Source organism: Tinamus guttatus, unplaced genomic scaffold (assembly GCF_059628265.1).
Source record: "Tinamus guttatus ecotype Peru unplaced genomic scaffold, ASM5962826v1 Tinamus_guttatus_pri_ptg000194l, whole genome shotgun sequence".
In the NCBI taxonomy this organism is placed as follows: Eukaryota; Metazoa; Chordata; class Aves; order Tinamiformes; family Tinamidae; genus Tinamus; species Tinamus guttatus.
This window is the reverse complement of record NW_028288728.1, coordinates 1,113,925-1,141,417: the sequence shown is the minus strand read 5'-3', so window position 1 is coordinate 1,141,417 and position 27,493 is coordinate 1,113,925. Positions and strand designations below refer to the sequence as shown.

The following is a 27,493-nucleotide window of genomic DNA, read 5'->3' as shown; positions in this document are numbered from 1 at the left end:
GCCATCTTGCGCGGCGCTGCGCCATGTCCTCGTTCTCGGAGTCGGCGCTGGAGAAGAAGCTCTCGGAGCTGAGCAATTCCCAGCAGAGCGTGCAGACGCTCTCGCTGTGGCTCATCCACCACCGAAAGCACGCGGGGCCCATCGTCTCCGTGTGGCACCGCGAGCTCCGCAAAGGTGAGCGGCGGCGGCCGGCCCGAGCGAACGGCCCGGGCCGGGGTGGGGTTCCGGCGCGGGGCCGCGCGCTCGGGGCTCTCCACGGCTTGGGGCCGACTCTGTCCCGCTCCCGTCCGGATACCCCGGGCCCGGGCAGGGGAGGCTGCGCGGGGTCCGGGCAGAGTGGGATGCGGTCGAGAACGGGCCCTGCCGCCCCGGAGGGCCTCGTGCGGCGGTGGGGGTGCCGGCGGCCCCGCTAGTGGCACCCTGGCTGTGCTGTCCCCTTTGGTCTCAGCAACTTGGTGTCACCACCAGTGACATCTTGTCCACCGGGCCCCCTTGGTCCTTGGACAAGAGGAAACAGCCTCGAGCTGCCCCGGGGGAGGTTCAGGTTGGGCATTAGGAGGAATCTCCATATGGACAGAGTGGCCAACATGGGAACAGGCTGTCCAGGGCAGTGGTGCAGTCCCCGTCCCTGGCAGTGCTTCAGAGCTGTGTGGATGAGGCGCCTGGGACGCGGCGTGGCAGGGCGTTGGGGACGCGTCCGTGGAGGGACTCAGTGATCTTGAAGGCCCTTTCCAACCATAATGATTCCAAGCACTGGAACAGCCTGCCCGGAGAGGCTGTGGAACCTCCCTCTCTGGAGATCATCAAACCTGCCTGGACGCAGCCCCATGCCCTGGGTGGCCCTGGTGAGCAGGAGGCTGGGCTGAATGGTCCTTCGAGGTCTCTGCCAGCCTCAGCCATCTGCGGTTCTGTGGTCACGCAGAGCTGGGGTGACCTAGTGTCACCTGTTCTGTGGTGTCCCCGTGGCTGCCCCGGCACGGTGTCCCCACTGGTGCTCACGCCGAGCTGTGGCCGTGCCCACCGTGACGTTCGGCAGCCCCGCGTCGCTGCCGGGCACCATGATGCACGGCCTGGCCAGGGTGTCCCAGCCCATGTCCCCTTGTGTGTCCCCACTGCTGTGCCGCACCCTCGGCAACGCCACAGTGCAGGGAGCGCATGGGAAGCCGGTGTCCACGGTAGCTCCCTGGGCGGTTTCGCTCTTCTCTGGATCTGTCTATCTTGGCAATTCAATACAGCCTTTTCTTTAACACATTTAATGAAAAACAAATTCTGCACCAAGTTGTTGGTAGGTTGAAGCAACTTTTTCTTATATTCAGGCACGTTTAAGGCTTAAATTTTGCGTAGCTTTCCTCAGAGTTGAGGTGACTATGCAAAAAAAGATCAAAATCACGATTATTTTGTAAGCTAATTGGAAAAGAAATAGCCAAAGCAAGGGAGGGCAAGAGCTGCTTGGCGTGAAGGGCTCTTGCTCTGATAGCAGCAGGAGTATTTGGAACTCCCTGTAGGGCTGAGTAACCGCTAGGAGCTTGTGAATAACGCCTGGAGAAAGAAGTGAGAACCAATTGCAAACTGTGCCTCTCTCCTCTCATAGCGAAGTCGAGCAGGAAGCTGACCTTCCTGTACCTCGCAAATGATGTCATCCAGAACAGTAAGAGGAAAGGACCCGAGTTCACGAGGGAATTTGAATCTGTTCTTGTGGATGCATTTTCCCATGTTGCCAGGTACGTTGTTACATCGCTCTTTACCTCCAGTCTGCTCTCCAGCGTTTGTGCACTCTTGTTGTAGCTGGGGGTGGTGGTGGTGGGTGAACTTCAGGAGTGTTTCTACCCAGTGTTTGGCAGGAACTGGGCACTGGCTGCTTTGGGGATAGGAACTGCTTAGTGTTGGTCTCTCTCTTGGGGGATACTTGTTTCAAGTCATGAGGGGCTGATTCAAGACACTTCTGCCCTGCATGCAAGTCCAAGCACTTTGTTTTAACTGTTCTTAAAAGATCTTGAAGATCTGTTCAGAGATGGCAATTGCACCTTGTTCAAAGCTGCTAACATTGAATAGCTGCACACGTGTTTTAAAGCTACGTAACAATGACTTTTTCTCCCCTTTTTGGAAGATTTTAAAACGCATGTGATGCTTTTGGGTCACTGGATTCCTGTCTGTCTCTGGTTTGAGCATAGTTTTTTGCACTACTTGTTTTAAAAGTTATTGACTTCCTTGCTGACAGAAGGAAATTTTTTTCTATGTGTGAGGAGGGGGGATGTGATGCAGCTGTGAAAAGTGATCTACCACTTGTTTAGGGAAAGTCTTGACTTTTTCTAAATAGCGTAATAATAATAATTCCACTAAACGACTTTCACATTACGTGTGTTTAGTGGTATGCTGTGCTTTCAGTGTCCATTTAAGTGCCTAACGATCCAAACAATCTGCTTTCCAACTAGGACATTATTGACTGAAACAATTGTTTCTGGTTAGTACTCGAAATAGAAAACATGGAGGCGTTTTGTAACTTTTTTTTTTTCCTGATTCTGAGAGATACCAAGTTTCTTCCTTGAATAATTTCCTGTCTCTTTCCTTGGGGTGGGAAGGCAGGGCACTTTCCGGCAATCTTTGGTTCTAATCTTTGACCATGAGGCAGCAGTGTGCCCTCGTGGCCAAGAAGGCCAATGGGATCCTGGGGTGCGTTAAGAAGAGGGTCTCCAGCAGGTCGAGGGAGGTGATCCTGCCCCTCTACTCAGCCCTATTGAGGCCGCATCTGGAGTATTGTGTCCAGTTATGGGCCCCACAGGACAAGAGGGATGTGGAGCTGCTGGAGAGAGTCCAGCGCAGGGCTACAAGGATGATCAGGGGCCTGGAACATCTGCCCTATGAGGAGAGGCTGAGGGAGCTGGGCCTGTTCAGCCTGGAGAAGAGAAGGCTGAGAGGGGATCTAATCAGTGTCTATAAATACCTCAAGGGAGGGAGTGCAGAGGACGGTGATGGTCTCTTTTCAGTGGTGGCCACTGATAGGACTAGAGGAAATGGCCGGAAACTGGAACATCAAAAGTTCCACAGGAACTTAAGGAAAAATTTCTTAACAGTGAGGGTGACAGAGCACTGGAACAGGCTGCCCAGAGAGGTTGTGGAGTCTCCTTCTCTGGAGATCTTCAAAACCCGCTTGGATGCAGTCCTGTGCCACGTGCTCTAGGTGACCCTGCGCGTGCAGGGGGGTTGGACTAGATGATCTCTAGAGGTCCCTTCCAACCCTAAGCATTCTATGATTCTAATTCAAGGGGAAAATTGGTTTCAAGTGTGTTTTGTGCAGCTTATGCCAGAGAGTGTCTCCAAAAGTGCAGATGTTGCGATGAGTGCAAGTTCTCTTTTGGAAGATGCCTTCTTAACACATTTCTCATGTTTTCAGCTGAGCTATAACCACTTAAATCTTTGAACAGAGAAGCAGATGAGGGCTGCAAAAAGCCTTTGGAACGATTGCTTAACATCTGGCAAGAAAGGAGCGTGTATGGCAGCGAGTTCATCCAGCAACTAAAACTTTCGATGGAAGACTCCAATAGTCCCCAGACTAAAGGTGAGCAGTGTTTTAATTGTTGCGTTGCTTTGCTTTTTAATTAATGCATGCTTCACTGAGAGATTAGCTGTGAAACGCTGAGCTCTGCACTCGTGAGCTTGTTGAGCTGTTGTCAGGGTTGACTTTTCAAGAGGACCTAGAGAGGGTCTTCACGCCCCGAGCTCCGCTTTGCCAGTCTGTTGCTTCATGACGTCCCCAGCAATGAACTTAGCGTCGGGGAGGACACTCTGGGGCTGCCCCTTGGTGGGAGACCGGGCGGGCACGGTGCACAGAGCCGTTGTGGGGAGTTAGAGTTGTCCCACCTCATGTGTATGAGCCTAACCAGCAGCCTGGTTACCATGCTTTATTCACTACTGCTTGTGCTTTTATTTGCACAGTATTCTTTTGGTTTTGCGTAGTTGTGATGATTTGACAAACTTTTTAATAAATGGGTATTGGAGTAGAAGCCAAGAAGCTTATCTGGTCCCTTTTTTTTCCAAATAGTGGCACCTGGTATAATAACATAATGATTTTGCATTAGTTAATGACTGTAGGGCATCCTAGTTACAACCTGTGGCTGCAGGAGGCAGGTGTGGGAGAGTGAAACATCTTGAATTTGCTGAACTCTGTGGCTGCTCTGGCAGGTGCTGCCCCTCTGTCATAGCGCCTGGGACTTAACTGGCAGTGCTGTGAGGAGAGGGGGGCAGCAGGAGGTACCTTGCTTGCTCAGGTGACAGGCATTAAAAATGACACCAGTTCCAGCCAAGGGAGTCTTTCAGTCTTGGGCTTTTCAAATGAGCTGAAATCAGGTTGCTGCCTGGCCTGATCTGGCCGTGTTCCCTGCAGAGGTGCTGTGCTCAATGCAGGCCTGGCTGAATCGCTGGTGAAGGGTTCTGGGGAGCAAGTAAGAGCAGTGTGAACCCTATACTGGGTGATAATGTGGATTGCACAGTGTTAATCTGAAGATGTGAGCAAAGCATGTGGAGTCACGTACATCTGTGGTTACAGTTTTGTTTCTTAACATGCATTTTGGGGTAAAATTAGTGAGTGGATCAGCTCTAGCAATTTAGAATTGGCGCCTTCTGACCTAATGTGACCCCCTGTAACGTTCAGAAGGTAACGCCTTTCTGGTGCAGGTGCCTGGAGGCTGAGTGCCCGTGGGGATTCCCTCTCCGTGTCGGGACACGGAATCCACGTGGCCTCCCAGGGGGTCTCCGTCACAGGTGACAGGGAGGGTGGAAGGGCCGTCTGGGGGGCCTGGCACATCAGCACGCTCTGAAGTGGAAATAACCCGGGCGACTTGTCCTGGACTGCACGCAGTGCTTAGGACACGTGTGTGCAGGGAGGGACAGAGGTTTGGCATGCCTGGGTTCTTGTTGAAGTGAATAATTGGATGTTTGAAACTCGACCTGCTAAGGTACCCAGAAGTGTGTGTGTCTTTTTTAATGTTAATAAAACGACGGTGTTTGTTCAAAAAAAAAAAAAAAATGCTCCTATGAAAGCCAAATGGAGTAGCCATGAGCGCTGTTGTGGGTGGTGGCATCAGGCAGAGCTGCTACTGTTACCTTCTAAACCCACAGCTGTTTGTACAATGTCAAACACTGCCTAATTGTAACAGACCCTCATGGGAAACAAAATGAAGAGGAATACGGATGTTCTTAGAACTTCACTGAGCGTGCTGTGGCTAGAAAAACTGTGATTTTTTTTTTTTTTGAGAAAATAATCCAAGCTTTTTCAGAAATGTGAGTTTTGCTGCCATCTTGTCAACTCTAAGAAAATAAACTGTGATTTTGTTTATTTAAATGAGCGGGGGGAAGAAATTTTAAAAACATAGAGTTCTCTTGAGGTTTTCCTCCTTGTTTTGACTGGCTTGTTTTCTAATTAGCTTTATAATGGTAAGAACTTGCTTTCATGTTGAATTCTAATGGCTTTCTAGTTAAAGTTGGTGTTTGCCAGTTGCTGGTGGGTGGTTATCTGTGTAGCAGAAGTGTCTGTTCTCCAGCTAATAGAAGAAAGATTATTGTCCATCTTACTTGTTTTACAGACACGTTTGCTGGAGAAAAAAAAAAAAAAAAAAGCCAAATTCCTGGTTTTGCCTGCTTCCAAAGTGGACATAGGTTAGAAATAGGTAGCACTGGTATCTCGACTTGGTTTAATGTACCAGTTAAACAAAATTTTGAAGCTCTTTGAGAGTCTCTATATCTGTGACAGTAAATACACTCTTCTTAAGCCTAAGATAGGGCAGCCAGTCTGTGCAGACAAAGCTGCTGCCATGTGTGGTTTAAGGCCTCCTGAATCCCTCGTGGAGCGGTGCCGCTGCCGGAGCCGTGCGGTGCACGTGCAGTGTGGCCCGCCTGGCTCGGAACCCGGTGTTGTACGAGAAGTCCATAGCAGAATTAACGCCTCGTGTGCCTGGGGGAGGTCCCAGCCCCTTCTCATTCCCTTCATAGCAAAGGCTCCCGTGCTCGGGCATGTTGGAAGCGGGACCTGCTGCGGAGCAGAAGGGGCTGCCCGAGTCGCGAGGCTGTCCCGGAGGGACCACGCACCCTGTCCAGGCGTCGTGTCCCTGTTCATCCTTGCAGCCGTGCGGTTTGGTTCCGTACCGCGCTCTCAGGCTCGCTAAGGAAACGTGCATGCACGTACCAATAACCTTCAGAATGTTGATATCATTAGTTACAGGGATTTCAATTCTGAATGTGTTCATTAAGCTTGCATTTGCTTTCTCATTAATCTGTTCTAATAAAATGTTTCATTACAAGGAATAGGTAGGAGAACAACCCATTTGTCGTAAGGACTGAAAAAAAAAGTGTGTAGAGGTTTGATATAAAATCCTTTAGGTAATGTAACCTGTATGGCTGATGTTGTCATTGCCATTTTAATAAGCGATTGAAGGAAGCCCTGAACGTGCTCTGATGTGGGAGCATCCTAAGACACTGCAGAACATAACGAGCTTGGGGTGTCCACTGAGGCACAGGGAGCGAGACCTGCTTTGAATACGAAGTGAAAAAAGGCAAAAGGAAAACGGACAAGAATGCTGCCAAGAATAATTGCAGTAAAGGCACTTGGGGACAGAATTACGTATCGTTTTGGAGCAGGTCAGTTTTAGAGAAGCTTGATGTGGGGCAGGGTACCAAAGAATGTGTGTTGGAAGAAGACCTTAACAATCGTGAATGATCTAACCGTCACATCAAGGCGTTGGGATGGTTACAAGGGACACTGAAGTATTAGGTTTCTCCTGTTTTGTTGGTCTTTGTCTTCTGAGTTGATGGGGATCTTTTTCAGCGAGATTAACTTTTTGCCGTATTCAGTATTTTGTGCTAATCGCTTTCCAAAAGCGTCCCTCGTGTATCAGGTTCCCTGGAACATGCAGCCCACAGAAACGTGGGGTTTGTTGCTGTTGTCATGGTTTTGGGAGGCTTGTTTTGGGCTTTGCTGCCTGAGGAGAGCTCTGCCACCAGGCAAGCAAAGCGCTTGAATCCAGCCGCTCTACCCTGCGAGTAAACAGTTATCTTTAGGATGAAACAGGAGTTCGGCTGTTTCTCCAGATCTGGAATATATGTTTGGGTGGTGTTTCTAGCGTGTTCCCCTCTGGACAGAAGCTGCTCCTGCCACTTGGCGTTGAAGCCGCAGCTGATGTTCAATTGTCAGCAAAGGCTGATAAATCCTCACCTGAACTGTCGCCTGCTTGTCTCTGTAGAAACAGAAACTCCTGTGTGTCCCACCAGTGAAATGCACCAATCTACATATGGAGCTTCTTAAAATATCGTGCAGGTACCTCTTGGATAAGGAATGAAATGTAACCAGGTCCTCATAAGAGAAGATAATGTGTTCATTATAAGGCTGCCTTTTTTTTTTTTATCCTTAATCTCAAGACAATATAAAATCACTCTTTGTAACAGAGCAGAATTTTGAACTTCTAGTTACTCTTCTAAGACATATACAGATTCCACTGTTGGTTTCTGTGTAAGAGCCTGGCATGCAGTCAAAGACGTCCGTTTACCTCTAAAGTGATCTTCAGGAGAAGAAAACAGAAAGAGACCATCCCGGCAGGGCAGAGCTCCTCCTTTGCTCCGTGGCCTGTGTCACCAAGGCTGCCCCACGATGCCCTGCAGGTCCCCTCGCGGCGCTGGAATGAGCTGCAGAGTGACAAGTCCATTGGGGGAGCAATTCCTTTCCAGGTGCCTTTGGTTTCCTGCGGTGCTGCCTCTGTGGGATCACCGACCGCCCGGAGTGCCGCTCGAAGCTGTTCTGCAGCAAGTGTGGGTCCCTCCTAAGGCTTTCGAGGAGTAGTTCCGTTTGGGGCTATGAATTGTAGAATCATTTGGTTGGAAAAGACCTTCAAGATCATCGAGTCCAACCATAAACCCTTCATCACCCTCCTGCTAAACCATGTTCCCACGTGCCTCATCTGCACGTTGGGGAGACCCAGAATTGGGAAGCTGACTTCAGCTCTTCCCTGAGCAGGGGCTTCTCTGCCACTTTGGGTTTAAGAAACTGTCCCTTTCCCCAACGGTATCGTGCTTGTTTCAGAGGCTGCTTGTTTGATACCACTGTTGAGTTATGTTCAGTTTTAGATGTTCTTAATGTAAACTGTAACAGTTACATTACTCGTAGTTAGCAGATCTGCAAAGTTACCGAGGCAGGATCATTTGCGATGTAAGCCTGGCTTCTGTTCTCTTCCAGAGGTCCTATGTGTGGATGTGTGTGTATATGTATATCTCTATTGTGAAAAGAGACCTCTCAAAGAGAGCAGAGGCAGGGAATGGTGTTTCCAGAACTCTCCAGAGCGGCCTCCTGCTGCCCTCCTTTCCAAGCCAAGGAAGGACGGGTGCCAGATTCCAAACCTGAGGGCCCCCCCCACCCCGCTCCAGTAGAGCCACTGCTTTGCCTGGGCTCCATTTCGTGCCGGCGCACTCGATACCTGCTGCTGTAATCCCGGGAAGCCGTGGCTCTTCCAGCACAGCAGCCAGCGGCTGGTGCCGGGGCTGCAGCTCCTCATGCACCTTTCCTCTTCCGAGTTCTCTTGATCCAACTCGCGTAGCCTCGTGCGGGCAGGGCTGAGGCTGAAGCTGCGGCAGTAGCCGGCCGCAGGCGAGCAGGGAGCTGCTGGGTTTGGGGTGGAGCGCTGGGAATACAGCGGGATCGCTCTGCTGCTCCAGCAGCTCCAGCAGCTCTTTGCGTCGTCACACCGGTCCTTTGCTCTTCTGTCAGCTGCCGCCTTTTATCTCTTGTTGGTTAATTACTTTATGCTAAGCACATACGGGTGATAAATATTCATGGCTTGTCGTACTGAGGCTGTGTAACTGTAAATGCTCTCTGGCCACTTTGTGGTCTGCACGTTTTCCATTCAGCTCTACGTGTGGGTGTTTTTTGCATCCCTTAGTGAACTGTGGCCATTCTTCTGCTTAATCTGGTGTCTTATTTGCTTATCACTCATTATCAAGTGCCCTCCTGCCTCAGTTGTACATGCACAGTAACCATTATCATACCTGTTCTTTTAGCTTAGCTTTGCTTTAGCATACGTCAAAAAAATAATGCAGTTTTGGATGACTGATTTTCCGTGCTGCTTTGCCTTCCATACAGCTGATTTGATGTCTTGAGATGTGGATTTTTTTTTTTTGTCTACGTCATGAAAATGATTTGGCTTTTCCCCCCGCTAGCAAGATGTGCAGCGCCTCTCCATTAAAACAACTTTTCGGCTCACAAGGCAAGCAAAACTCTGCATGGAAGGAGGACACCTCTGTCTGCTCCTTCATTGGAGCTGGTCAGACTGCTCCCATTTTTTTAAAACAAGGATGATCTTGGATTTTTCTGTGAATTGGCACATATACTGACTGTTTCCCCTGAATTCTGAGGTTATCTTGGTTCTTGGAGACTTTATCTCACTCAAGAGCTATTTTTAGGGCTCTGTCCTGAGCTGTCTTACAAATTACTCTGACCCTTCAGAGTTTTGATGACAAGTCTGAAGAGTGAGTTATTCTCTTTTGAAGGCTCTGCAGCTGGATGAACTGCTGCATTAAGGCTGCTGACTCAAAAGATAAGTGGGCTTTTCCCTTTCAAGCTAAGGCGTGTTATGCCAAGGGCTACATGTCTTCCTTTTATGCAGTCCTTATTTCTGCGGTGCTACAAACTACCTGCTTGGAGCATCAGCTCATGTTCAGTCCATTGCCAGTGCTGCTGTCGCCTCTTGCTGGAGAGCTCCCTGTTGACAGAGCTGCCCTGAGGTCTTTATTTTGATGGAGGAGGGGAAGGCTGAATAAGCAGCCGTTATTTGTCCTTTGACAGTGAGCACATGCTTGGTGGGGAAGAAAAAATATGTAGCCTTTCTTTTGTTCCTGTGTGTTTTAGGATCCCGCCGCGGTTTCTGCTGGTGGGAGTCCCTCACCACATGTTAGTGTTAACCAGCAGCTCAGGGCGCTGCTGGACGGGTCTTGTCCTGCCCGTGCCAGTGCAGGAGGATGCCCGAGGGCAGCGCACGGCACTGCTGAGTAACTGCCCGTGCTGCGGGCACGTGTACACAGACTGTGTGGGCAGGGTTGGCTCCCTTGCTGCTTGCTTGGGCATTTGCAGCAAGATCCCCTGCCGGAGCCGTCTGTGATGGCCCTTCTCTGGAGACACCCTGTCCCCAGGGCGGCTCGTGTGGCACTTTGTGGTTTGCAAAGCAGTGGCCGTTGCGGCACCCCAATGAGTTGCTTGTGTGTGTCTTCAGTTACAGAGGAGAAGAAGTCTTTAAAGAGGACTTTTCAGCAAATACAGGAGGAGGAAGATGATGATTACCCCGGGAGCTACTCGCCCCAAGACCCTAGTGCTGGGCCGCTTCTGGTATGTCTGGAGGATTGAGGGGGGGAGATGTTGGCAAAGTGCCCTCCTGTGTGGGACAGCCACGAGGTGGAGCCGCCAGCAAGTGAAAATGCCTTCACGGGAGGAATTCACGTGGGGGGCACGAAGTCGGTTCGAAATGGAGGAGATTCTTGGCTTGTTCATATTAAAACACTGCAGAACCTCCGAACAATCAGTGGGGTAAGCAAAGGCTGCAGAGCGCCAGCAGTGAAGAGGTCAACGGGCAGCTAGAAGAACAGGCCCTGCTCTAAGGGCCTCCTGAGATCGGGGGTGATCTCTCAAACCCAAGTTGTAGCTGTTAAAAGTAATTTTTCTTAGGACATATATCTCTATATATGTATTAAAAAGCTCAGGCAGGTTTGCGTGGAGTTGGTTACAAAAATCAATTTCAAAGACTTTATTTTAAGGCTGACATGTTAGTGATGTGTTAGCAATGGGAACAGGATAAGGAGGATCATTTTGACTATTTAAGGCTGCAAACTAAGCATGTTAAACCATCGTCTATTTGAAAAGATAAAAAGTTACACCATCCATCTGGTAGACTGTAAACATTGACAAATAAATTACAACTGTCAAGGAATTGAGTGGAGCTTTTTGTTTTTACCTCCAGATGCATTGCAGCTTGTGGTTTCTCTTGATGGTAGGCACTGTGTTTGTTACTATTGGAAATCATAGTAGTTTTGCAAAGAAGCAAATATTGGGCAGGCAATGGACGTCTTTACTTTTGTGATAAAACTGCAAGACTTCCATATATATTTATTTAAAATATTTTTTTCAATGGTTTCATTAAGTTTCAAACTTAAGTATTAAATTTGAATTCAAAAATCAGTGTTGCTTAGAGGAGTAGCCTTCCAGCTTCAAAAACCACATCTAAGACCCTGGGTGGTCTTCTAAGACACAAAAGGGCATTTCAAGGAATCTCCCTTTCTTTCTTTCTTTCTTTCTCTTTTTTGGGAACAGGGAGGAGGGCAGGGGTGACGTGGGTGAGGAGAGGTCCCTCTCAGGCAGTGCTCGTCCAGGGGGACCTTTAGAGTGTGTTTGTTTATACTGATGTGTTTTTCCTCAATGTCCTGGGAATAGCTGGAAAATTGAATTACTGGGATACAGCAACTCAGCTTCTGAAGAGCCCGTTTAGCTAGATGAGGAATGTCAGTGGCTTTACTAAAGAGGACAATATAAAGTCTCCTCTAGTGGGGGTATTTCTCATTGTCTTAAAGCTTTATAGTAGGTAACAAGCTAAAACTTGCAGTTCTCACAAGCTGGCTGTTGTTTAGCTTGATCTAAATTTTTCTTGCTTTCTCAGATTCAACCTGTGGGGTTGAACAGAAGGTCAGCTTCTGTTAGTCTAATAGAAAGTGTCAAGGAAATATTCAAGATTAAAACAAGCAGACTAAATCTGATGCCAAACCAAGGACTGATGGTTTTTTCTCAGATTGGTGGTGGCCTTTTCAGCTTTTGACTTACATGATCTCTGAATTGGAATGAAGAGTTTTTAAATGAAGGGTTTTGAGTAACATTGTAATTATACATAAATTAATAAATATTAGGATATTGTAAACTTAGTGAACACTCTGTGTATTAGCAAGAAAGTGTTTAAAAATTAACTGAAAAAAAATGCTCCAGTAATGGTTGCTTTCCAAGGTGAGTGACCTCAGAGGAGGGTAATGCAGTGTCCGTGTCCGCAGGAAATAGCACAGAAGTTACTGCTCCTAATGACAGCCTGCTTGTCTTTCCATCTGGTAGACTGAGGATTTGATCAAAGCCCTGCAAGACTTGGAGAATGCGGCGTCGGGAGATGCAACAGTGCGGCAGAAAATTGCCTCCCTGCCTCAGGAAGTTCAAGATGTTTCATTACTGGAGAAAATTACAGGTATGAAACTTGAAGGTGATTGAAAATGGGTCCAAAGAATAACTTAAAGATGTTTGATTTCTACATAAAAGGAATAAATTTCTTTTTTTTTTCTGTGCTTATTTTCTAATTCTTGGGTAGTTATTAGATCATGACCCTATGAAATATAATTGAAGATGAAATTTATACACCTTCTTCCATTTTTTTTGGGCTTAGACCAATCTTCACATTTACAAAGGTTTTTTTGTGCTCGAGAACATCAACAGCATTTTGCAAGAATGTAGAGGGAATAGAGGCAGAGTTCTGAAATGGATGTGTTTGACTTCTGAACACCTGGACTATGAGGCATTATAATGGGCTTACTCAGGCTGTGCTCACTACACACGTACTCCTTCATGGCTGCAGAAAAATAAATTCACTGCTCCCAGGAGTCTGACAGTCGTTTTTTAAACTGACTTTTGCAGTTATATTTTAAAGGTGATCTTAAAGGTTTAATTGATTTGACTGTTGTTCCTGAAAGTAGTTGAATTTAGAACTCATTATGAAGTGTCACTTGTTCAGTTCTTTATAATACATTATTGCTACGTTCTGTTGTGAATACTAGCATGCAGTTTGTATGTTTGTCTGTATGGATATGTTAGCAGGCAATGAGAGAACAGAGGAAATAAAAAGTCCCTACCATATTTAAATGTTAAAGCCCCCTGATTTAAATAAATCCTGAAAGTGCAGCCTAAAATTCTAGTTTTAGTAGTCTAAGAATAACGTTGTAGATATGTTTTCCTGTCTAATCAGGGACATCTCTGCAAGAACAAAATAGTCATTTACACGTCTGAAAAACACTGTTCTCAATTTGTTAGTCTTGCCTATTTTCTTTATAGTGCTTGTGATAAGAAAACGGAATTCTTATCAAGCCAGGCCTGTATTTATGAAAGCAATGCTATTGTACATGGTGAATTATAGCCCTCTGTAAGAGAGGAAATGTTTTCAACCTTGTCCTGCGAATTCCCGGCTGCTCTTGCTCGCAGACAAGGAGGCCGCGGAGCGTCTCTCGAAGACGGTGGACGAGGCGTGCCTGCTGCTGGCCGAGTACAACGGGCGCCTGGCCGCCGAGCTGGAGGACCGGCGCCAGCTCGCGCGCATGCTCATCGAGTACACGCAGAACCAGAAGGACGTGCTGACGGAGAAGGAGAAAAAGCTGGAAGTGAGTACCGAGTTCGGAGCAGTGCCGGCAAACACGGGCTCAGCAGATACTTCCACTTGACGCCTAAGGAAGGTGTTTCTGTCGGGGAAGGTGATTCTAGGACTCATTTTTCCCTTTGGAGTAAAACGGGTGTAAAGAAGCAAAGTAAAAACCCTGAAGAAAACAAATCAGTCCAAGACGTTTTACTGCATGTGGATGTGGAAAACCCAGATCTTAAAGCTTTGTAATAGAAAATACTTGTTTAACAAGCCCATTTGTTTGGTTCAGATCCCCTCACCTTTTTCTAATTGAAATTCCCTTTTCCAAAAAGTCAAGCTCTCGATACCATAAGCAGTTGATTATTCTCTTTCTGTGATCCTTTTGTTTGTTTTTTGTTTTTTCTTTTGTCCTTTGCCCGTACTCGGATGCCTTTCATCTCTTCCCAGGCCCTAATTGATAAGCAGCCACAGCTTAAACAAGCGCTTCTGGCATCCTTTAACAGCTGCTTTTACCGACAAGTTCTGGATTCGAGTATAAATTGGGCTGATATCAAAAGTTGCTACCTTGGCCTTCCATGCTGTAACCCTCATGGGAAGGGAGGTCAGGACAGCGTGGAAAAACGAGGCCAGCTGGGTCCCGGAGCGGGCACAGCCGGCGCGTGGCCCTTCAGCCCTTCCTGGGGGTTTCTCTCCACCACACTGGGATGCCTTGGGCACTTCAGTTAAGGGTTTGGGCCGTGTGTCGCTGCCAGTTGTTAATCAGATGCCCCTTGGCAGCTCGTTAAGGGATTTCCCTGGCTGTTTGTGATGAGCAGTGGTTGGGTGGGACACGCTGCTGCGGAGGGTTCCTGGAAGGAGCCTGCTGTCGTGATTGCACGTTCTGTCGTGACGGACCTCGCCGCGGCCTTGCTTAGATACACTGCATTTGGGGTGCATTTCTGTAGCGTGACTCTGTGCTGCACTCTGTGAATGTCTTGTAATTGTGAGCGCGTTGCCTTTCCGCATTTGAGATTGGAAAGACAAGTGCTGATGTTTTGCTCAGAATCAGTATTAATAGCTAATAATTCTATCAGATTTTTTTTAGCTTAAATTTCTTCAAGTGTGTCCGTCTTATGGTTGACTCATTAAAAGGTACTTTCAGGCATGGATATGGCAGGTGTGATGTTTGGCAGTGATTTATTTGCTGAATTCTAGTGCAAGTCTTGGGTTGAGTTTTTTCTTTCTGAAAAAAGACACCTGTGTAGGAGGAGCAGATTTATGATAGACTTAATCTCTTGAAAAGCAAGGAATGGGTAGCAAAATGCTGCACAGACTTGTTAAGAGGCATAGAGCAATTGATAAGTTTAGTCAGGTTGAGGATATGCAAAATTAAGTTACAATGTTAAATTAAAATTTCTAAAACAAAAACTCACTGAAATGGTGTGATGTGTATTGTTTTTCCAATTCTACTTTTGGTAAGGAATGTTGTTTAAAACACGTTACTGAGGCAAAGTTGCAAATTTAAGCTGGTGGGGAGATGAACTGCGCTGCTTTGTTCCCAGGAATAATCCCGTTGCTGGTGCGGGGCAGTTGCTTGTGTGCTGGTAGGTGCAAAGGTGCCGCTCGGTGTCTCTGGAATCAAACAGTGGCTTGGGGATAGCAGCTTCCTGGCTGCACCTAAACGAGGAGGCCGCAGTTCTGTATGAGCTGGAGGAAATGCCACTCCTAGGAACTTAAGGAAAAAAATCTTAGCAGTGAGGGTGACAGAGCACTGAGGGTGACAGAGCACTGGAACAGGCTGCCCAGAGAGGTTGCGGAGTCTCCTTCTCTGGAGATCTTCAAAACCCGCTTGGACGCAGTCCTGTGCCACGTGCTCTAGGTGACCCTGCGTGTGCAGAGGGTTGGACTAGATGATCTCTAGAGGTCCCTTCCAACCTTAAGCATTCTATGATTCTACAATTCTAAATACTTAACCCGAGGGCGCAGCTTGCACTCACTTGGAGCAGCAGGTCCTCGCTGAGCAGTATTGCCTGGTTCAAGCACTCCCGTTCTTGACTTGCAGAGGGTTAAGAAACGGAGGAAGATGATGGTTGCAGATAGGAGGTGCTCTATCTGCTGATCGCTTTTGCTCGAGTCTTTGATGTTCTGACAGCAGCGCTGCTGATAAGGGCTCTGATTTCCTTCTATAGTGCTAATAAGCATTTTAATAGAAGCATCCAAAGTCTTGCAGCAATTAGGAAATGTATTTGAAAAAAATTACTTAGCAAAGACTGAAAGAAGAACATAATCTAATTTTGAATATCTTTTCAGAGCACGTTTGGGTCTCTCGAGAGATGTTCCGTAATCCTTGGCACTGCTGGCTGTAACTCTTCCCTTCTCTGGTGCAGTTGCCTCCTGACCCTGCACTGAGGGAGCGTTTCAGCTGTAGATGGATCGTGTTCTTCCATAAGCACCTTGTTGCAGTGAAGCCCCCTGGATAGGAGGCAGAGGCTTCTACTTAGCAGTATGAATCTCAGGGCTTTATTGTAAGATGTGAAAAATGGACGATTCAAAACATCCCTGGGTATTTGTTGCACCATAACTCTGGGGCATAAAACTCTTGTCAGCAGTGGCAGAAAGACAGTTTTTCAAGGAGCAGTATCCTGAGAAGGATGATGTGGGGCACTGAGCCCCAGCTGGGAGCCGGGGAAGGTTGGCACGAGTCGGGATCCAGGTGGTCCGATGGGTGGAAACAGGAGCAGGCGGAGGGGCCTGGAGGTTAGAGCAGCCAAAGCCTTCCCTGAGGGGAGCGATTCCCTGGCACCAGCTGGATGATCCTGAGTGTGATAATGCGGGTTACTTTTCTGAGAAAGGATCGTGATGGCTCGGCCGTAGTTTAGAAGCACTTACGGGAAAGGAAAGGAAATTCCTTTTATCTGGGAATTGCCTGTGGAGCAAATCGACTTGACCAAAGCGGAGTATAACAAGGCACATATTTAAAGAGTAAATATTATCTTCAGTGACTTTACTGAAAGCCCTCGTGTCTCCCATCGATGCCACTCGGCACGGCCGCTCTTGGATCCCAGATCCACCGGGATTCTCGCACCAGGCGAAAGGCACTAAAGCCCATTTCCAAGTGCAGCGTAGGAACAAGAACTGGTCCTGCTAGAAAGGATGAGATAAAGCACTGACTGCTCTGCTGGGAGTGTTTAGCTCCAGTACGAGTTCGGTGCCGTGTTATTCCTGGCCATCGCTGACCCTGCTGGGCCCCCGCAGCTTGCAGGGCTTCTCATCCTGGAGCACCCACGTCTGTGCAGGGCGCTGGGGAAGGGCTGGCTCTGGAGGCCGCGTGCTCGTTTTGTGGATGCGTGGCAGGCAAAGAGGGGGGAAAATCCAGGGAATCCGTCTGGATAGAGTAGCAGCGTGGGAGAGAGATTTGCAGAGGGAAACTTCCATTTTGGTGTACTAAATGAGTGGAAAATGAAGTCAGCTAAGTAGATGAGACCAGGAAAAATAAGTGAAAGCAGTACTAGAATTTTTCTGATTGTTTGCTGAAAAAAACAAGCAAACAAAACAACTTAGAATCTCACAGAGAGCTGTGCATTCTGTTTTTTCTTTTTTAATATTGATGGTTTCAGTGCACTTTTAACGTACCTTCTTGAAGCTGGAGTACCTCAGCTCCACTGCTGCTTTTTTTGCTGCTGTGAGAGCCTGATTCCCATGTTAACATTTATTCCCAGCCCGCGTTCGAGGCGTGTTCTTCTGTGCTGGATCCACAGAACGGATCCAGCCTTCCTGCTGGGAGCAGCGCGGATAGCCCAGAGCAGCTGCCGCCTGGGTCGCAGCTGCTAGTGCCGGCATTGCGGGAGCGCAGCGGGATGTGCCCGTGCCGGGGTGGGCAGGGAGCTGCCCCACGGCCCCCCAGGTGGGCAGGAGTTGCCCCACGGCCCCCCAGGTGGGCAGGAGTTGCCCCACGGCCCCGCGCTCCCCTCCGGAGCAGGCGGCTTTCGGCACTGGGAGGGCCAGGAGCTGAGCCCGGCCCAGGGCCACGTGGGCCCTCATGGGCAGCGGGTGCTCCGCACCAGCTCTCCGATGTGTCCGTTTGGATGCACAGTGAGCACATGTATGCATAATTTATACTTCGTTCCTTATTTTTTCTCTCAAATCTGTGTTAGCGTTTGCCCACTGCCTCCTTTGGACCAAAAAGCTCTTTATTTCTGTGACCATAGTATTTCATTGTAAGATGAATCCAGTTTCCCGAGCAGCCCTCTGAGGTTTGGGGATGTGGCTGGCGCAGGGAGGGCCTCTGGCTGCCCCCGTTTCCCTGGGGGCTGCTCCTGCCTTGGGCTGGGGAGGACGGAGCTCTGTTCCTTGGTAGGGCGTCCGGGTGGGAATGTTGTTCGGAGCCGCCGCGTCCAGCAGCGTGGAGGCAGAGGAGAGCTGCTGCAGTGCCCGGCGTGCTTCCTGGCACTGGGCACGGAGGAGGAGCGCGGAGCTGCCTTGGAAGGCTGGCAGGAGGGAGCTGGAGCCAGTGCAGGTGCTGCACATGATCCGGGCGGCACTGTGGAGCTGCTTGGAGCACAGGAGCTGCGTTAAACTGTGGGCTTTCAAAATGATCCGATAAATCATCTGTGCGCAAAGAGGCTGTTGGGTGATCCTCCGTGTTGTTAGTGGCTATCCTGGTTAATAATAATCTACACTTCATTAAATATCTTTCGGGTCTCATTTTAATGGGCTATTTCTGAAAACTCTGGCAGGAGGTAAGGTGAGGGCTTCATCTGCTGTTAAAGTGCTTTGGAGCATGAGGGCAGCTCTCCTGGCCTTAAAAGCTTTCCGCTTCCAGTAATTTTCTCCCAGCGTGGTTCCTGTTGGTTTTTATAGACATTGCTGTCATTGTGACAGTCATACTCTAATGTGCTTTAATGAATAGATTTTAAGTCCTTTACACAGGTTAAGTGTGTAAGAAATGCTGAGGAACATCAGGTTCTGTCAGTGTCATGTTTAATGTTTTAATTAGAAATTTTGACGTGCCTCTCAGCACATCCCTGTCAAACCTCTTCCTGGGCTATGTGCAGGTGTCACGTTTCTGTTGAGCCTCTGATTCGTTTTTCCCTTGGCGTCCGTGGCAGGTATTTAGCTTTCGCATCTCTGATTTTGAGCTATCCCTTCTCCAAGCTGAGGCTGGCTGCTCTTCCCACTCCCTTTCTAAAATCTCATTAATACTTGACTAGATGTTTTTCAGTAGATGCAATTGCTGCCGTGACTTAGAGCATTATTGCTTGACCCGGAACAGGAGCGAAGTCTTCAGTGCAAATTCTAAGCTCAAATAAAATGGAGCCCACGCTGTGTAATCCAGAAAGGTGAACCAAGCCGTGCAACAGTCCTCAAAATTAATTTCAGCAAAGATCAGATTTATAATGTTCAAGCAAGGCCCCTTTTGAATGAAATACTTCCATCAGGTCTTATGTTTGCTCAGTGGTGTTTAATTCTGATTTGGTGTTTGTTTCAAGGACTAAATATCTAATTCCCTTGGTCACGGTTGGGTTAGAATCCCACGTACCGAGAAGAGAATCTTGATTAGAAAAGGCATCTGCGAGGCGCAGCGCCAGCTTTCCTGCATCCCCCTCAAAGTCCTGCTGCAGCAAGAATCTCAATATTTTGTCTGTAAAAGGTAAATAACATCCAAATACCATTAATCTTGATGAGAGCCTACTATGCAGTGCGGCAATTAGACACGGAGTACAAACGAAGACCTTGGAAAGCAGCAGTTGCTTTTAATCACGCTGCTGCTTTTTTTGCATTTGTGGAGCCCTGTGCAGCCTCTGTGAAACGGGGGCTGCTCCTGGCTGCAGCCCGTGTGCTCTGCTAAGCTCGGACAGGGCCAGTGCGAGTGCCACAAGACACGAGCGCTCAGCGTGGCGCGGATGTGCTTCGCAAGGTGACTTTTGTCATCCTATCCTCTTAATTTTGAACAGGGACTTCCGTGCAGGTGTTTCTCGTAGCTCAGTCCTCTGTGCCATTCTTAAAGGAGAGTATCCCTAAGAGCGGGCTCATGCCAAGAGCAGTGTTTCCCTGCACGTTTGAAGCTGTTAATTCTAAAGCTCATCACATGTCGCTATTAATCCACAGATACCCCCTTTCCCCCAAATGATCAGAATGTCTATGTTTTAAATTTAGCAAAATCTGCCTTCTAACCGTAAGCATTGGCTTATAACAAATACTTCTGCTGTCAGGCAAGTGTGGATGTGCCAGCACTGGTGTTCTACAGCCTGCCTGCCTCACATTAACCACAAAGTCACCAGATCCCAGCAGAAATCCTGGCTCCCGTCATTCCTGTTCCCCACATTGGCTTCCACCTTCCCTGGGAGCAGTGTGGCTGATGGGGCCATGCAGGCTGCAGCGCTGCTGCTTCCAGGTCTTTTCCTCTTTAGCTGCATGCGGTTTCCATTCGTGCTTAAACCCCTTTTCTCTTTTGCTGCTGTTGGTCTCTGCCTTCCGAAGTTCATTTTCGAGCCATATTTCCCTGTGTTTCATGCCTCAGATTTGCTCCTCTCTGCTGTCCACTGTCCTTCCTGACAATATAAGACAAATATTTTAATCAGTTAAGTGAGTAGTTTTGGAAGGTGGAAAGGAACTAACTTCAGCTCTGACTGCTTGCATTAAGTGAATTTATAAAGTCTTTTACAAAACCTATTCTATCCTCAGTTTATTTCTGTTGCTTCCTGTTGCACTTCCCAAGGCAGCCTGCCTCCCGAGCATGGGAGAAGCAGAGGCCTCGGGATTTGTATCCCTCTAACGTCTCTTTATTCTCTGATGTTTTCCTGCTAATTCCTTAGACTTTATTTCCCTTCTCAGTGACTGCTGCACTGCAGTTAGCCCGAGACCTTTCCTAACATATTGAGTTAATTAATCTTGGATTGCAGAAGTGTTTCTCGGAGTGGCACGGCTGGATGTTGAGCGTGGCTCATTTTCACCCTTTGTCCTCTATTAAAGCCCAAAGCGTTCATGGGGACGCGTGCTCCGGCTGGCACCGCGCGGAGCCCCGGCACGTTCGGTGCTTCCCACGCTGTCCCGTGGCAGGACGAGCGCGGCCGACGCAGGTGGCCACGGGGCTGGCGCTGGCCAGGGCCGCTCCGCGCCTGCCCCCGGTGCTGCTGCTCTGCTCTTCAGCTCCCCTTAACAACACAGAGACTGCAAATCCGTGTCTGGTGACCGAGGGGAGCTGCTCTGCTTTGATATTTGCAGAAGGGGAGGAGAACATCCATCGTTGAGAAGGTTAGAAAGAATGGAGGGAAGCTGCAAACTCTTCAGAAAGATTCTAGATTAAATGTGCGCCAAGTTTTATTTGATCTTCAAAGATAAACTTCAATTCTCTGGTAAACAGTTCTTTCTTTGCCAAGTAATTAAGATATCAAAAGTAAGTAAATATTACAAGTGATTGTACAGACATCTACTCAGCGGACTGTTTTTTATCCCATTGTTTCCTGCATTTCTGGGATCACATTAAAAATACATGGCAAGAGAAATGAGATAGAGACCGGAGTGTTCCAAAGGGAAGGATACCAACGGGTTTTGCATGGTTTGGGCAGTAGCATCTTCTGTGCCTGGTACATAAGCATTTATTGAAAATGAGGTAAACATCAGTGTTCAGTTGAGCTTTTGTGTCAGATACCCGGGTGTGGGGGCTCTGCTCTCGTGTCTCTGAGCATGGTGTAACGAGATGAGGGGCTGTTTCATTTTTGGCCTCTGAACTGTGACTGCTTCTGAGTTCTAGTGCTCAATCCACACCTCGCTTGTGGAAAAACCCCTTGCAAATCCTTTTGTTTTAAATCTGCTTCCTTTCTTCTTTTGTTTTTTGTTTCCATATAGTTCTGGAAGCGTTGGTGTTTATATTTTGCTTGGTTTCAATCCAGTCGGGATGTGTTTTTCTCTGAACTTGCGTTCAGTGATCATATGCAATCATATGCATATTTACGTGCTATTTGTTAACATGCCAATCTAGTGCTTAGAGCTGCTGTGGTTGCTAATGAGTTGTTTAATATGGTACTAACAAGGGCTAATAACACAAATCGCCTAATGGCAGTGATTTCTCTTTATTCTTGGCTACTTTCCTGCTCTTTCTAGAGAGTAACTATGCGCTGAATGCATGCGAAGGCAGTCGTATGTGCAGCATACGTAAACAAATGTGGTATTTGGAGTCGATGTAGTTTTTAGTCTGCTTGGTTGTATCCAAATAGGGTTTGCAGTGTCTGCGGACAGTGTCCTGTAGGATGAGGCAGTTGAGATGTATAATGTAAACACTGGGGTGTCCTTTGCAGTGTGACAAGAGCAGAAGACCCTTGCAGGGGGAGAGCACAGCACTAGAGCAGCTGTGTCCTGATCCTTCTCCCAGATACTCCCAGGCCCCAGGGCGGTTGAATTCGGGGCACTTTGTGTCATTCTAATTGAAGTAACATATCCCGGAGCAGGATTAGTGGCCCTGGGATGCCAGGGCTTGTGGCTTCCCGTGCCAATGTGGGTGAGGTGCTGAGCTCTGCTCTCGTGCCTGCGCTCGCTCCGAGGGCGGCCGCTTGGCAGCCTCTCCGGCAGCGTGGCCGGGAATGCGCTCCTATTTGCCTAGAGCGCTGCTAAGTAACTCGTTTTTAATCCTGTGCCCTTCTCTCTCCTGCAGGAGTATAAACAGAAGCTGGCGCGGGTAACCCAGGTCCGCAAGGAGCTCAAGTCCCACATCCAGAGCCTGCCCGACCTGTCGCTGCTGCCCAACGTTACGGGAGGGCTGGCACCTCTGCCGTCCGCGGGCGACCTCTTCTCAACAGACTAGGGCAGAAGGTGGCCCCGGTTTCCGCGATGACCAGCAGGAACAGCCGACCCCGGCGGTGCCCGGACGCCCGGGCCCCGAGGGTGCCCTAGGAAGGACCTTGCAGACCCGCTCCCAGCCTCCTGCTGCTCCGCTCGCCCCTCTGCGCGGCGGCCTCGTCCGGGGGAGGACACGGAGGGAGCTTTGGCGAGCTCCGAAGGGAGCGCGGATAGTCCGTGCAGACAAACTTCTCACATTTCTCCCATACCTTTTAGTTTCTGTTTGCTCCTAGCACTTGTTCCCCCCACGAAAGTCACAAGAATCATGTACATATATACCTGGAAAGTTTTCAAAGAAAGATTGACCATATAACTTTTTTTTTTTTTCCCCCCTCTATAAAAGCGTGTGTTATTTCTAAATCAGTCTTGTCCATTTCAGTTGGGTTTCTGGACCTCGTATCTGAGCGCAGTGGAGAGGCTGGCGGGCCCCGTCGGGCTCCACCGGTGCCAGGGGAAGGCATCCACCGAGCAAGGGAACAGGGAAATGCTTCTTAAACCTACACTTCCTCGTGGTGTTGCAGGGCTGATATGAAGGTATTTTGTATTTGGCATGTACATAAATCGAGGCTCACTGCAGGCAATAAAAATAAACAGCTTTTCTTTGTGAATTAGAGATAGCTTCATAATTTACACTCTGCTGAGCAAGGCAGAACTGGATGTTACTTACACAAGAATGGAAGTAAATTTGGTTTTGCTTCCTTAGATTTATACCACATTTTTCCTCTCCATTATACAAAAGTAGATGGTCACAGAGGCTTCGGTTTAACTAGCTGAGAGGTGGAAATGGTGGATTGCAGCTGGTGATATCCCAGTGACAGGTGCTCTGATTTACTCTGAGGAAGAAAATATTGGAAATATTATACTATAAATTCTCTTTATAGCTTTAGAGAAGCTGTTTGGTAGACAGAAGTTAAATGTGGTATAAATGCTTATTTATGTAGAGAATAGGCCCATATGTGTGCACATATGCTGTATGTACATGTGCCATGACCATGCACGTAGGTATTAGAAGGATGTACTTAATTTTGTGTCACAGATTAATGTGAGTTGATTTTATTATTGGGAAAAGTCAAAGAACAACAAATTCAAAATACTCTTTAATTCCTTGATTCTGCTAGCTAATGTTTTAACTGCCATGGATATAATTAGATTTCAGTTTGTGTGTTAGCTTTAACAAGCTGGACTCTCTAATCATTAAAAACCATTCCAATCTGGCTAACAAACCTGTTTAAACTTAGCACCTCTCGCTGCAGAGCATCCGAAGGCTCTGGAAACGCGGGATCCGGCTGGGATCGGAGCCGGGATCGGAGCCGCGTGCCCGGCTTGCGCCTCCCGACAGTCCTAAGCTGCTGTTGTCAAAGACACGAGAGGAACCCTACAGAAATGCAAAGTTGTTCTGCGTTCTCATTTATTTATTTACAGGGTAGTCGGTAGAGTATTCAGCATTCAGTTAAATAATGCAGCATTTTTGGTCATTAAGTTTTTAAAAAGCTCGTGTGCTTTTCTTACTGACACTTTGTTTCTCTCTCTTTCTCTCTTTGTTTTCCCTTGGTTAATCTTCATGTATCCTTACTGCCCAGCCAAGAAATGTGCTTTTCCCTTTAGTTTACAGTAAAATTTCAGTGACAGAAGTACTTTTTTTTTTCCCCCAATATGATTTGATGTGGTAGTGCAGCTCTTTATGGTCCAAACAATAGTTAGATAAAGCGCCGTGTGTTTTCTCTGCTTTTGCCAAAAATAAAAAACAAAACAAGAAACTCAAAAACCCAAACTGCAAGATCCATTTCTATCCTGTTCCAGCTCATGGTGTTACTGTGAGGCTGTTTTAGCCAGAAATTATTTTGACCATTCGTTGAACGTGCATCCAATATAGAACAAAAAAGCCGGAATTAAAAAAAAATTATGTAGGAAAATGTATTAACATCTCATGCTGTTGTTTTGGGCAGATCTATTGTGAGAAAACTGTATGTATTTTTTTTAATTGAAATGTTTTGATTTTTTTTTTTCCAAATATACGTGTGTGTTTTATTTTGCTTAATTTAAATGAAGTCTTGTTGTTTTTAATTTTATTTGCTTTATTTCTTGGGCAAAGGGCATCTGGTGAACTGGGTGAAATCCTCTCAAGGTTAAACAGATTTCCCCAAGATTTTTTTTTTTTTTAACAAAAGCTTAAATCTGTATATTTACTGATTTTAGGAATTAATTTAGAGGTATAGGCTGCCGTTTGTGGCAGCAGTATATTCTGAAATGTCTCATAGATATCTATTTTTGAATAAAGAGGGTGTCGTTGAATAGTGGTGGTTTTATTATTGCTTTTTCATTCACTTTGAGGATCTTTTTGCCGTGGAGTTGAAGGAATTTCCTGCTCTCCGCCCGGCTGCAGGAGGAGGCTCCGCCGACCGGAGCTCCCAGCCCCGAGGAGCGGAGGCAGCAGCAGCCGGAGGCACCGGCCCGCGGCTCCGGGTGCCTCCTCGCTCCGGTCTCGGGGGTATCCCGGGATGCGCGGACGGGCCGGCCCTCGTGTCGCTGCCCCGTGCACAACCCCCGGGACAGGCAGGGGCACAGGGAGGCACCCAGCAAGGGCTGGGCTGGGAATGAAATACAGAAGTGAGAAAATCGGCTAGTTCGGGGAACAAAAGTGGCGATTTGGGGATTGCGTAAAGAAGGATGAAGGAAAACAACAGCTTAGCGATAACTGCGAGTTTTGTCCCCTATGTGTTAAAGTTTATCTTACCATCAAGGATGAAAAAGTGCAGGCTGGGCTAAAGCAGCCCTTGGTATTGATCGAAGGAAGGCCGCGGAGTCCCAGGAAGGAGGCGCTGGGACCGGGTGTCTGCAGGGAGAGGACAGAGGCTGCAGAGAAGGGGAATTGCCCGGCTGTGTCCCAGTCCGTGCGTCCGTCCCCCCTGGAGCAGCAGGTAGGAAAACGCTGGAGAACTCGCCCTGCACCATCTGAAACTGCACAGCCCTGCGAAACGCTTCAATGAGGCATCCGCGTGGTTGCTCTCCGTCTATTAATAGCAGGGCAAAACTGAAACAAGCATTTCCCAGCAATTCTGCTTGTTTTTAGGGTAGTGCCTCAGATACCAACTGCCTTTTCCCGTTTGAGGCTTGCTGTGGTTTGCAAGCCTGGGGTCCAGCGCGGTTCCAAGCACAGCTTGGGGTGACCAGTCACATCTTGCAGATGTTGGATAAACAAGCTATGAAAAAAAATATGTTCTGGAGGGTGCAGGATCACTGTACTTCAAAGATAAATGAGTTTGCATTAGCATGGAGATTTATTGTTTTTGTACCATCTTAGGAAAAAAAAAATCTTGTCTGAATAGCCAAGTAAAGCGGAGCAGCGTTGAGCTCAGTTGTTTACAGGGAGGAGGAACAGGACGTTCCGGCTGGCGAGGGCAGCTCGGGGAGCAGGAGGTGCCGGCGGCAGCGCCGCGGCGGCCCCGGGCTGGCTGCGGAGGGACGAGTTGCCCCAAAGCTGGAGGTTTGGGACGTGGGCGACCGGGTTTGTGACCCGGCTCGTGGCGAGGGCCGTAGAGGGGCCCCGGCGGCAGAGCCGCTGCCTGCAGGACGTGCTGGGACAGGCGAGGACGCGAGGGAGACCATGGAAAGGAAGCAAAGGAGACTGCAAGCGCGCTGGGATCCGCCGGAGAGCGGCGGCCTTTGCCTCCTCTTGTCCTGCCTTTTCCTGCTGGCAGCGATGGTGCCGAACGTGCCGGCTGCGAGGCGGAAAATCCCCTCCTGATCTCTGCTTTGAGCAGGTCTCGCACCGCACGCTGCGGGGGCCGGTGCCGCCCGAGCCGGTCCCGGCACGCGCTGGAGCGCACGGAGACGCCGGGAGGAAGGGCAGGACGGAGCGTCCGGAGCGCAGGGCAGAGCGGGGCCGTGCGGGGGAAATGGCGCAAACCCGCTGCTCCCGCCTCGTCCCCGCCACTGCCCTGCGCGGCCCCGGCAGCTCCGCGCGTGAAGCAGCGAGCGAAGGCGGCGATTATCTAGTCTGCTGCAGGAGTCGGCTGTGCTGTGTGAGATACTTCGTTTGGTGGCGGGGAGCCCGGGACGGCGTCTATCGGGGCAGGACACCCCGTCGTGCCTGGGTGCTCTTCCACCCCGGTCCCAGTGCGGAGCTGCACGGAACGACGTCTGTCCACGGGACACCGAGAGCGGCCGCTTCCCCCGCTGCTCCCCGGCCTGCCCCGTCTCTCCCCGTCACCCCTTGGCCAGTCCCGCTCTGCGCCCGCCCGCGACACCAGGAGCGGCCGCTCCGGCGCTTGGCCTCGGGCCAAGCTAGAACTTCTTTGCGATCAATGTAAATATTTAATTTGCGATTTACGGCTCTCGAGGCGGCGGCGCGGGGGCGGCAGGTCCACGCTGCTCCGCCAAGCTCCGTGGCTGCCTCCCGCTCTCCACAGGGGACACGACCGCGGCTCCGTCCCACCCGCGTCACCCTCTCCCTGGGCCAACAACCCCCCGGGGCCCCTGGCCCTGTTTGCAGCCCAGTCCCTGCATCACTCCCGTGGGAACCACAACCAGCGGGACCCTGTCCCAGCCCCCCGGCCACAAGGCCCTGGGCTCTGTCCCGCGCCCACCCGTGGGTCCCTTTCCAGCGAAACCCAGCGGCAAGGGGGGACAGGGCTGGGGGAGCAGCCGCCTCCCTCCTCCAGCCCCGTTGCCGCTTGGAGCCTTCACCTTGTTTCGCCTTTGGCCCCTGCCTTGGTTTGTTCTGCAGAGATTTGCCTTGGCCCGCAATAAAAGGCCGGCGCTCTCGGAAGTGCTTATCTTAACGGGGCGCTTTGTACTCGCGTTCGCTGCGCGGTTGTGGCGGGAGCAGCCCGTCCCGTGTGGAACCTGGAGCCCCACGAGGCGCCATCCCGGGGCCATGGCCCCTGCAGCTCCTCTGTGCACCCCTAACCAGCCCCCCCAGCCCCCAGGGACGCAGGAAGCCTCAGCGACCACACGGAAAATGGAAAAGGGAGGTTTTATTCAGTGCTCGTGTGGTTAATTCCCATCGAGGAAACGTCCCGTTATTCGTGGCAGGGTGTTTGCAGCGCTGGGCCCGGCTAGTGAAGCGAGTGCCCGGTGTTGCTGTGCTCAGCGCGAGGGGCAGTGTGTCCTTATAGAGCTATGAGCAGGCGGGCGCTACGTATGGATAGGGCCTATAGACAGCACTGTGCTCGCAGGGCCCGCTCTGGTCCCTACCGAACTGTGCGCAGGGCAGCTGGGCTGGCGAAGGGCGCGCGGGGCCGGGGCAAGCGGGGCCGGCGCTGCCGGGGGCTGCG

General features: G+C 49.3%; 1 protein-coding gene across 1 annotated transcript; it reads left to right on the top strand.

Moving 5' to 3' along the window:
• On the top strand, positions 1-22,234 carry RPRD1B (regulation of nuclear pre-mRNA domain containing 1B). The gene is made up of 7 exons (XM_088523577.1): positions 1-174; positions 1,592-1,721; positions 3,423-3,556; positions 10,245-10,357; positions 12,119-12,245; positions 13,250-13,425; positions 22,033-22,234. Exons 1-7 carry the CDS (start codon positions 24-26, stop codon positions 22,180-22,182), a joined length of 981 nt encoding a protein of 326 aa, XP_088379703.1. The 5' UTR covers positions 1-23; the 3' UTR covers positions 22,183-22,234.
• The last annotated feature ends 5,259 nt before the right edge of the window (positions 22,235-27,493 follow it).

Excerpts from the sequence above, each read along its gene's own strand:
- RPRD1B (XM_088523577.1), top strand. The coding sequence starts at position 24 with ATGTCCTCGTTCTCGGAGTCGGCGCTGGAGAAGAAGCTCTCGGAGCTG. Across the intron at positions 175-1,591 it reads GCACCGCGAGCTCCGCAAAG|CGAAGTCGAGCAGGAAGCTG; the intron begins GTGAGCGGCGGC and ends CTCCTCTCATAG. Across the intron at positions 12,246-13,249 it reads ATTACTGGAGAAAATTACAG|ACAAGGAGGCCGCGGAGCGT; the intron begins GTATGAAACTTG and ends TCTTGCTCGCAG.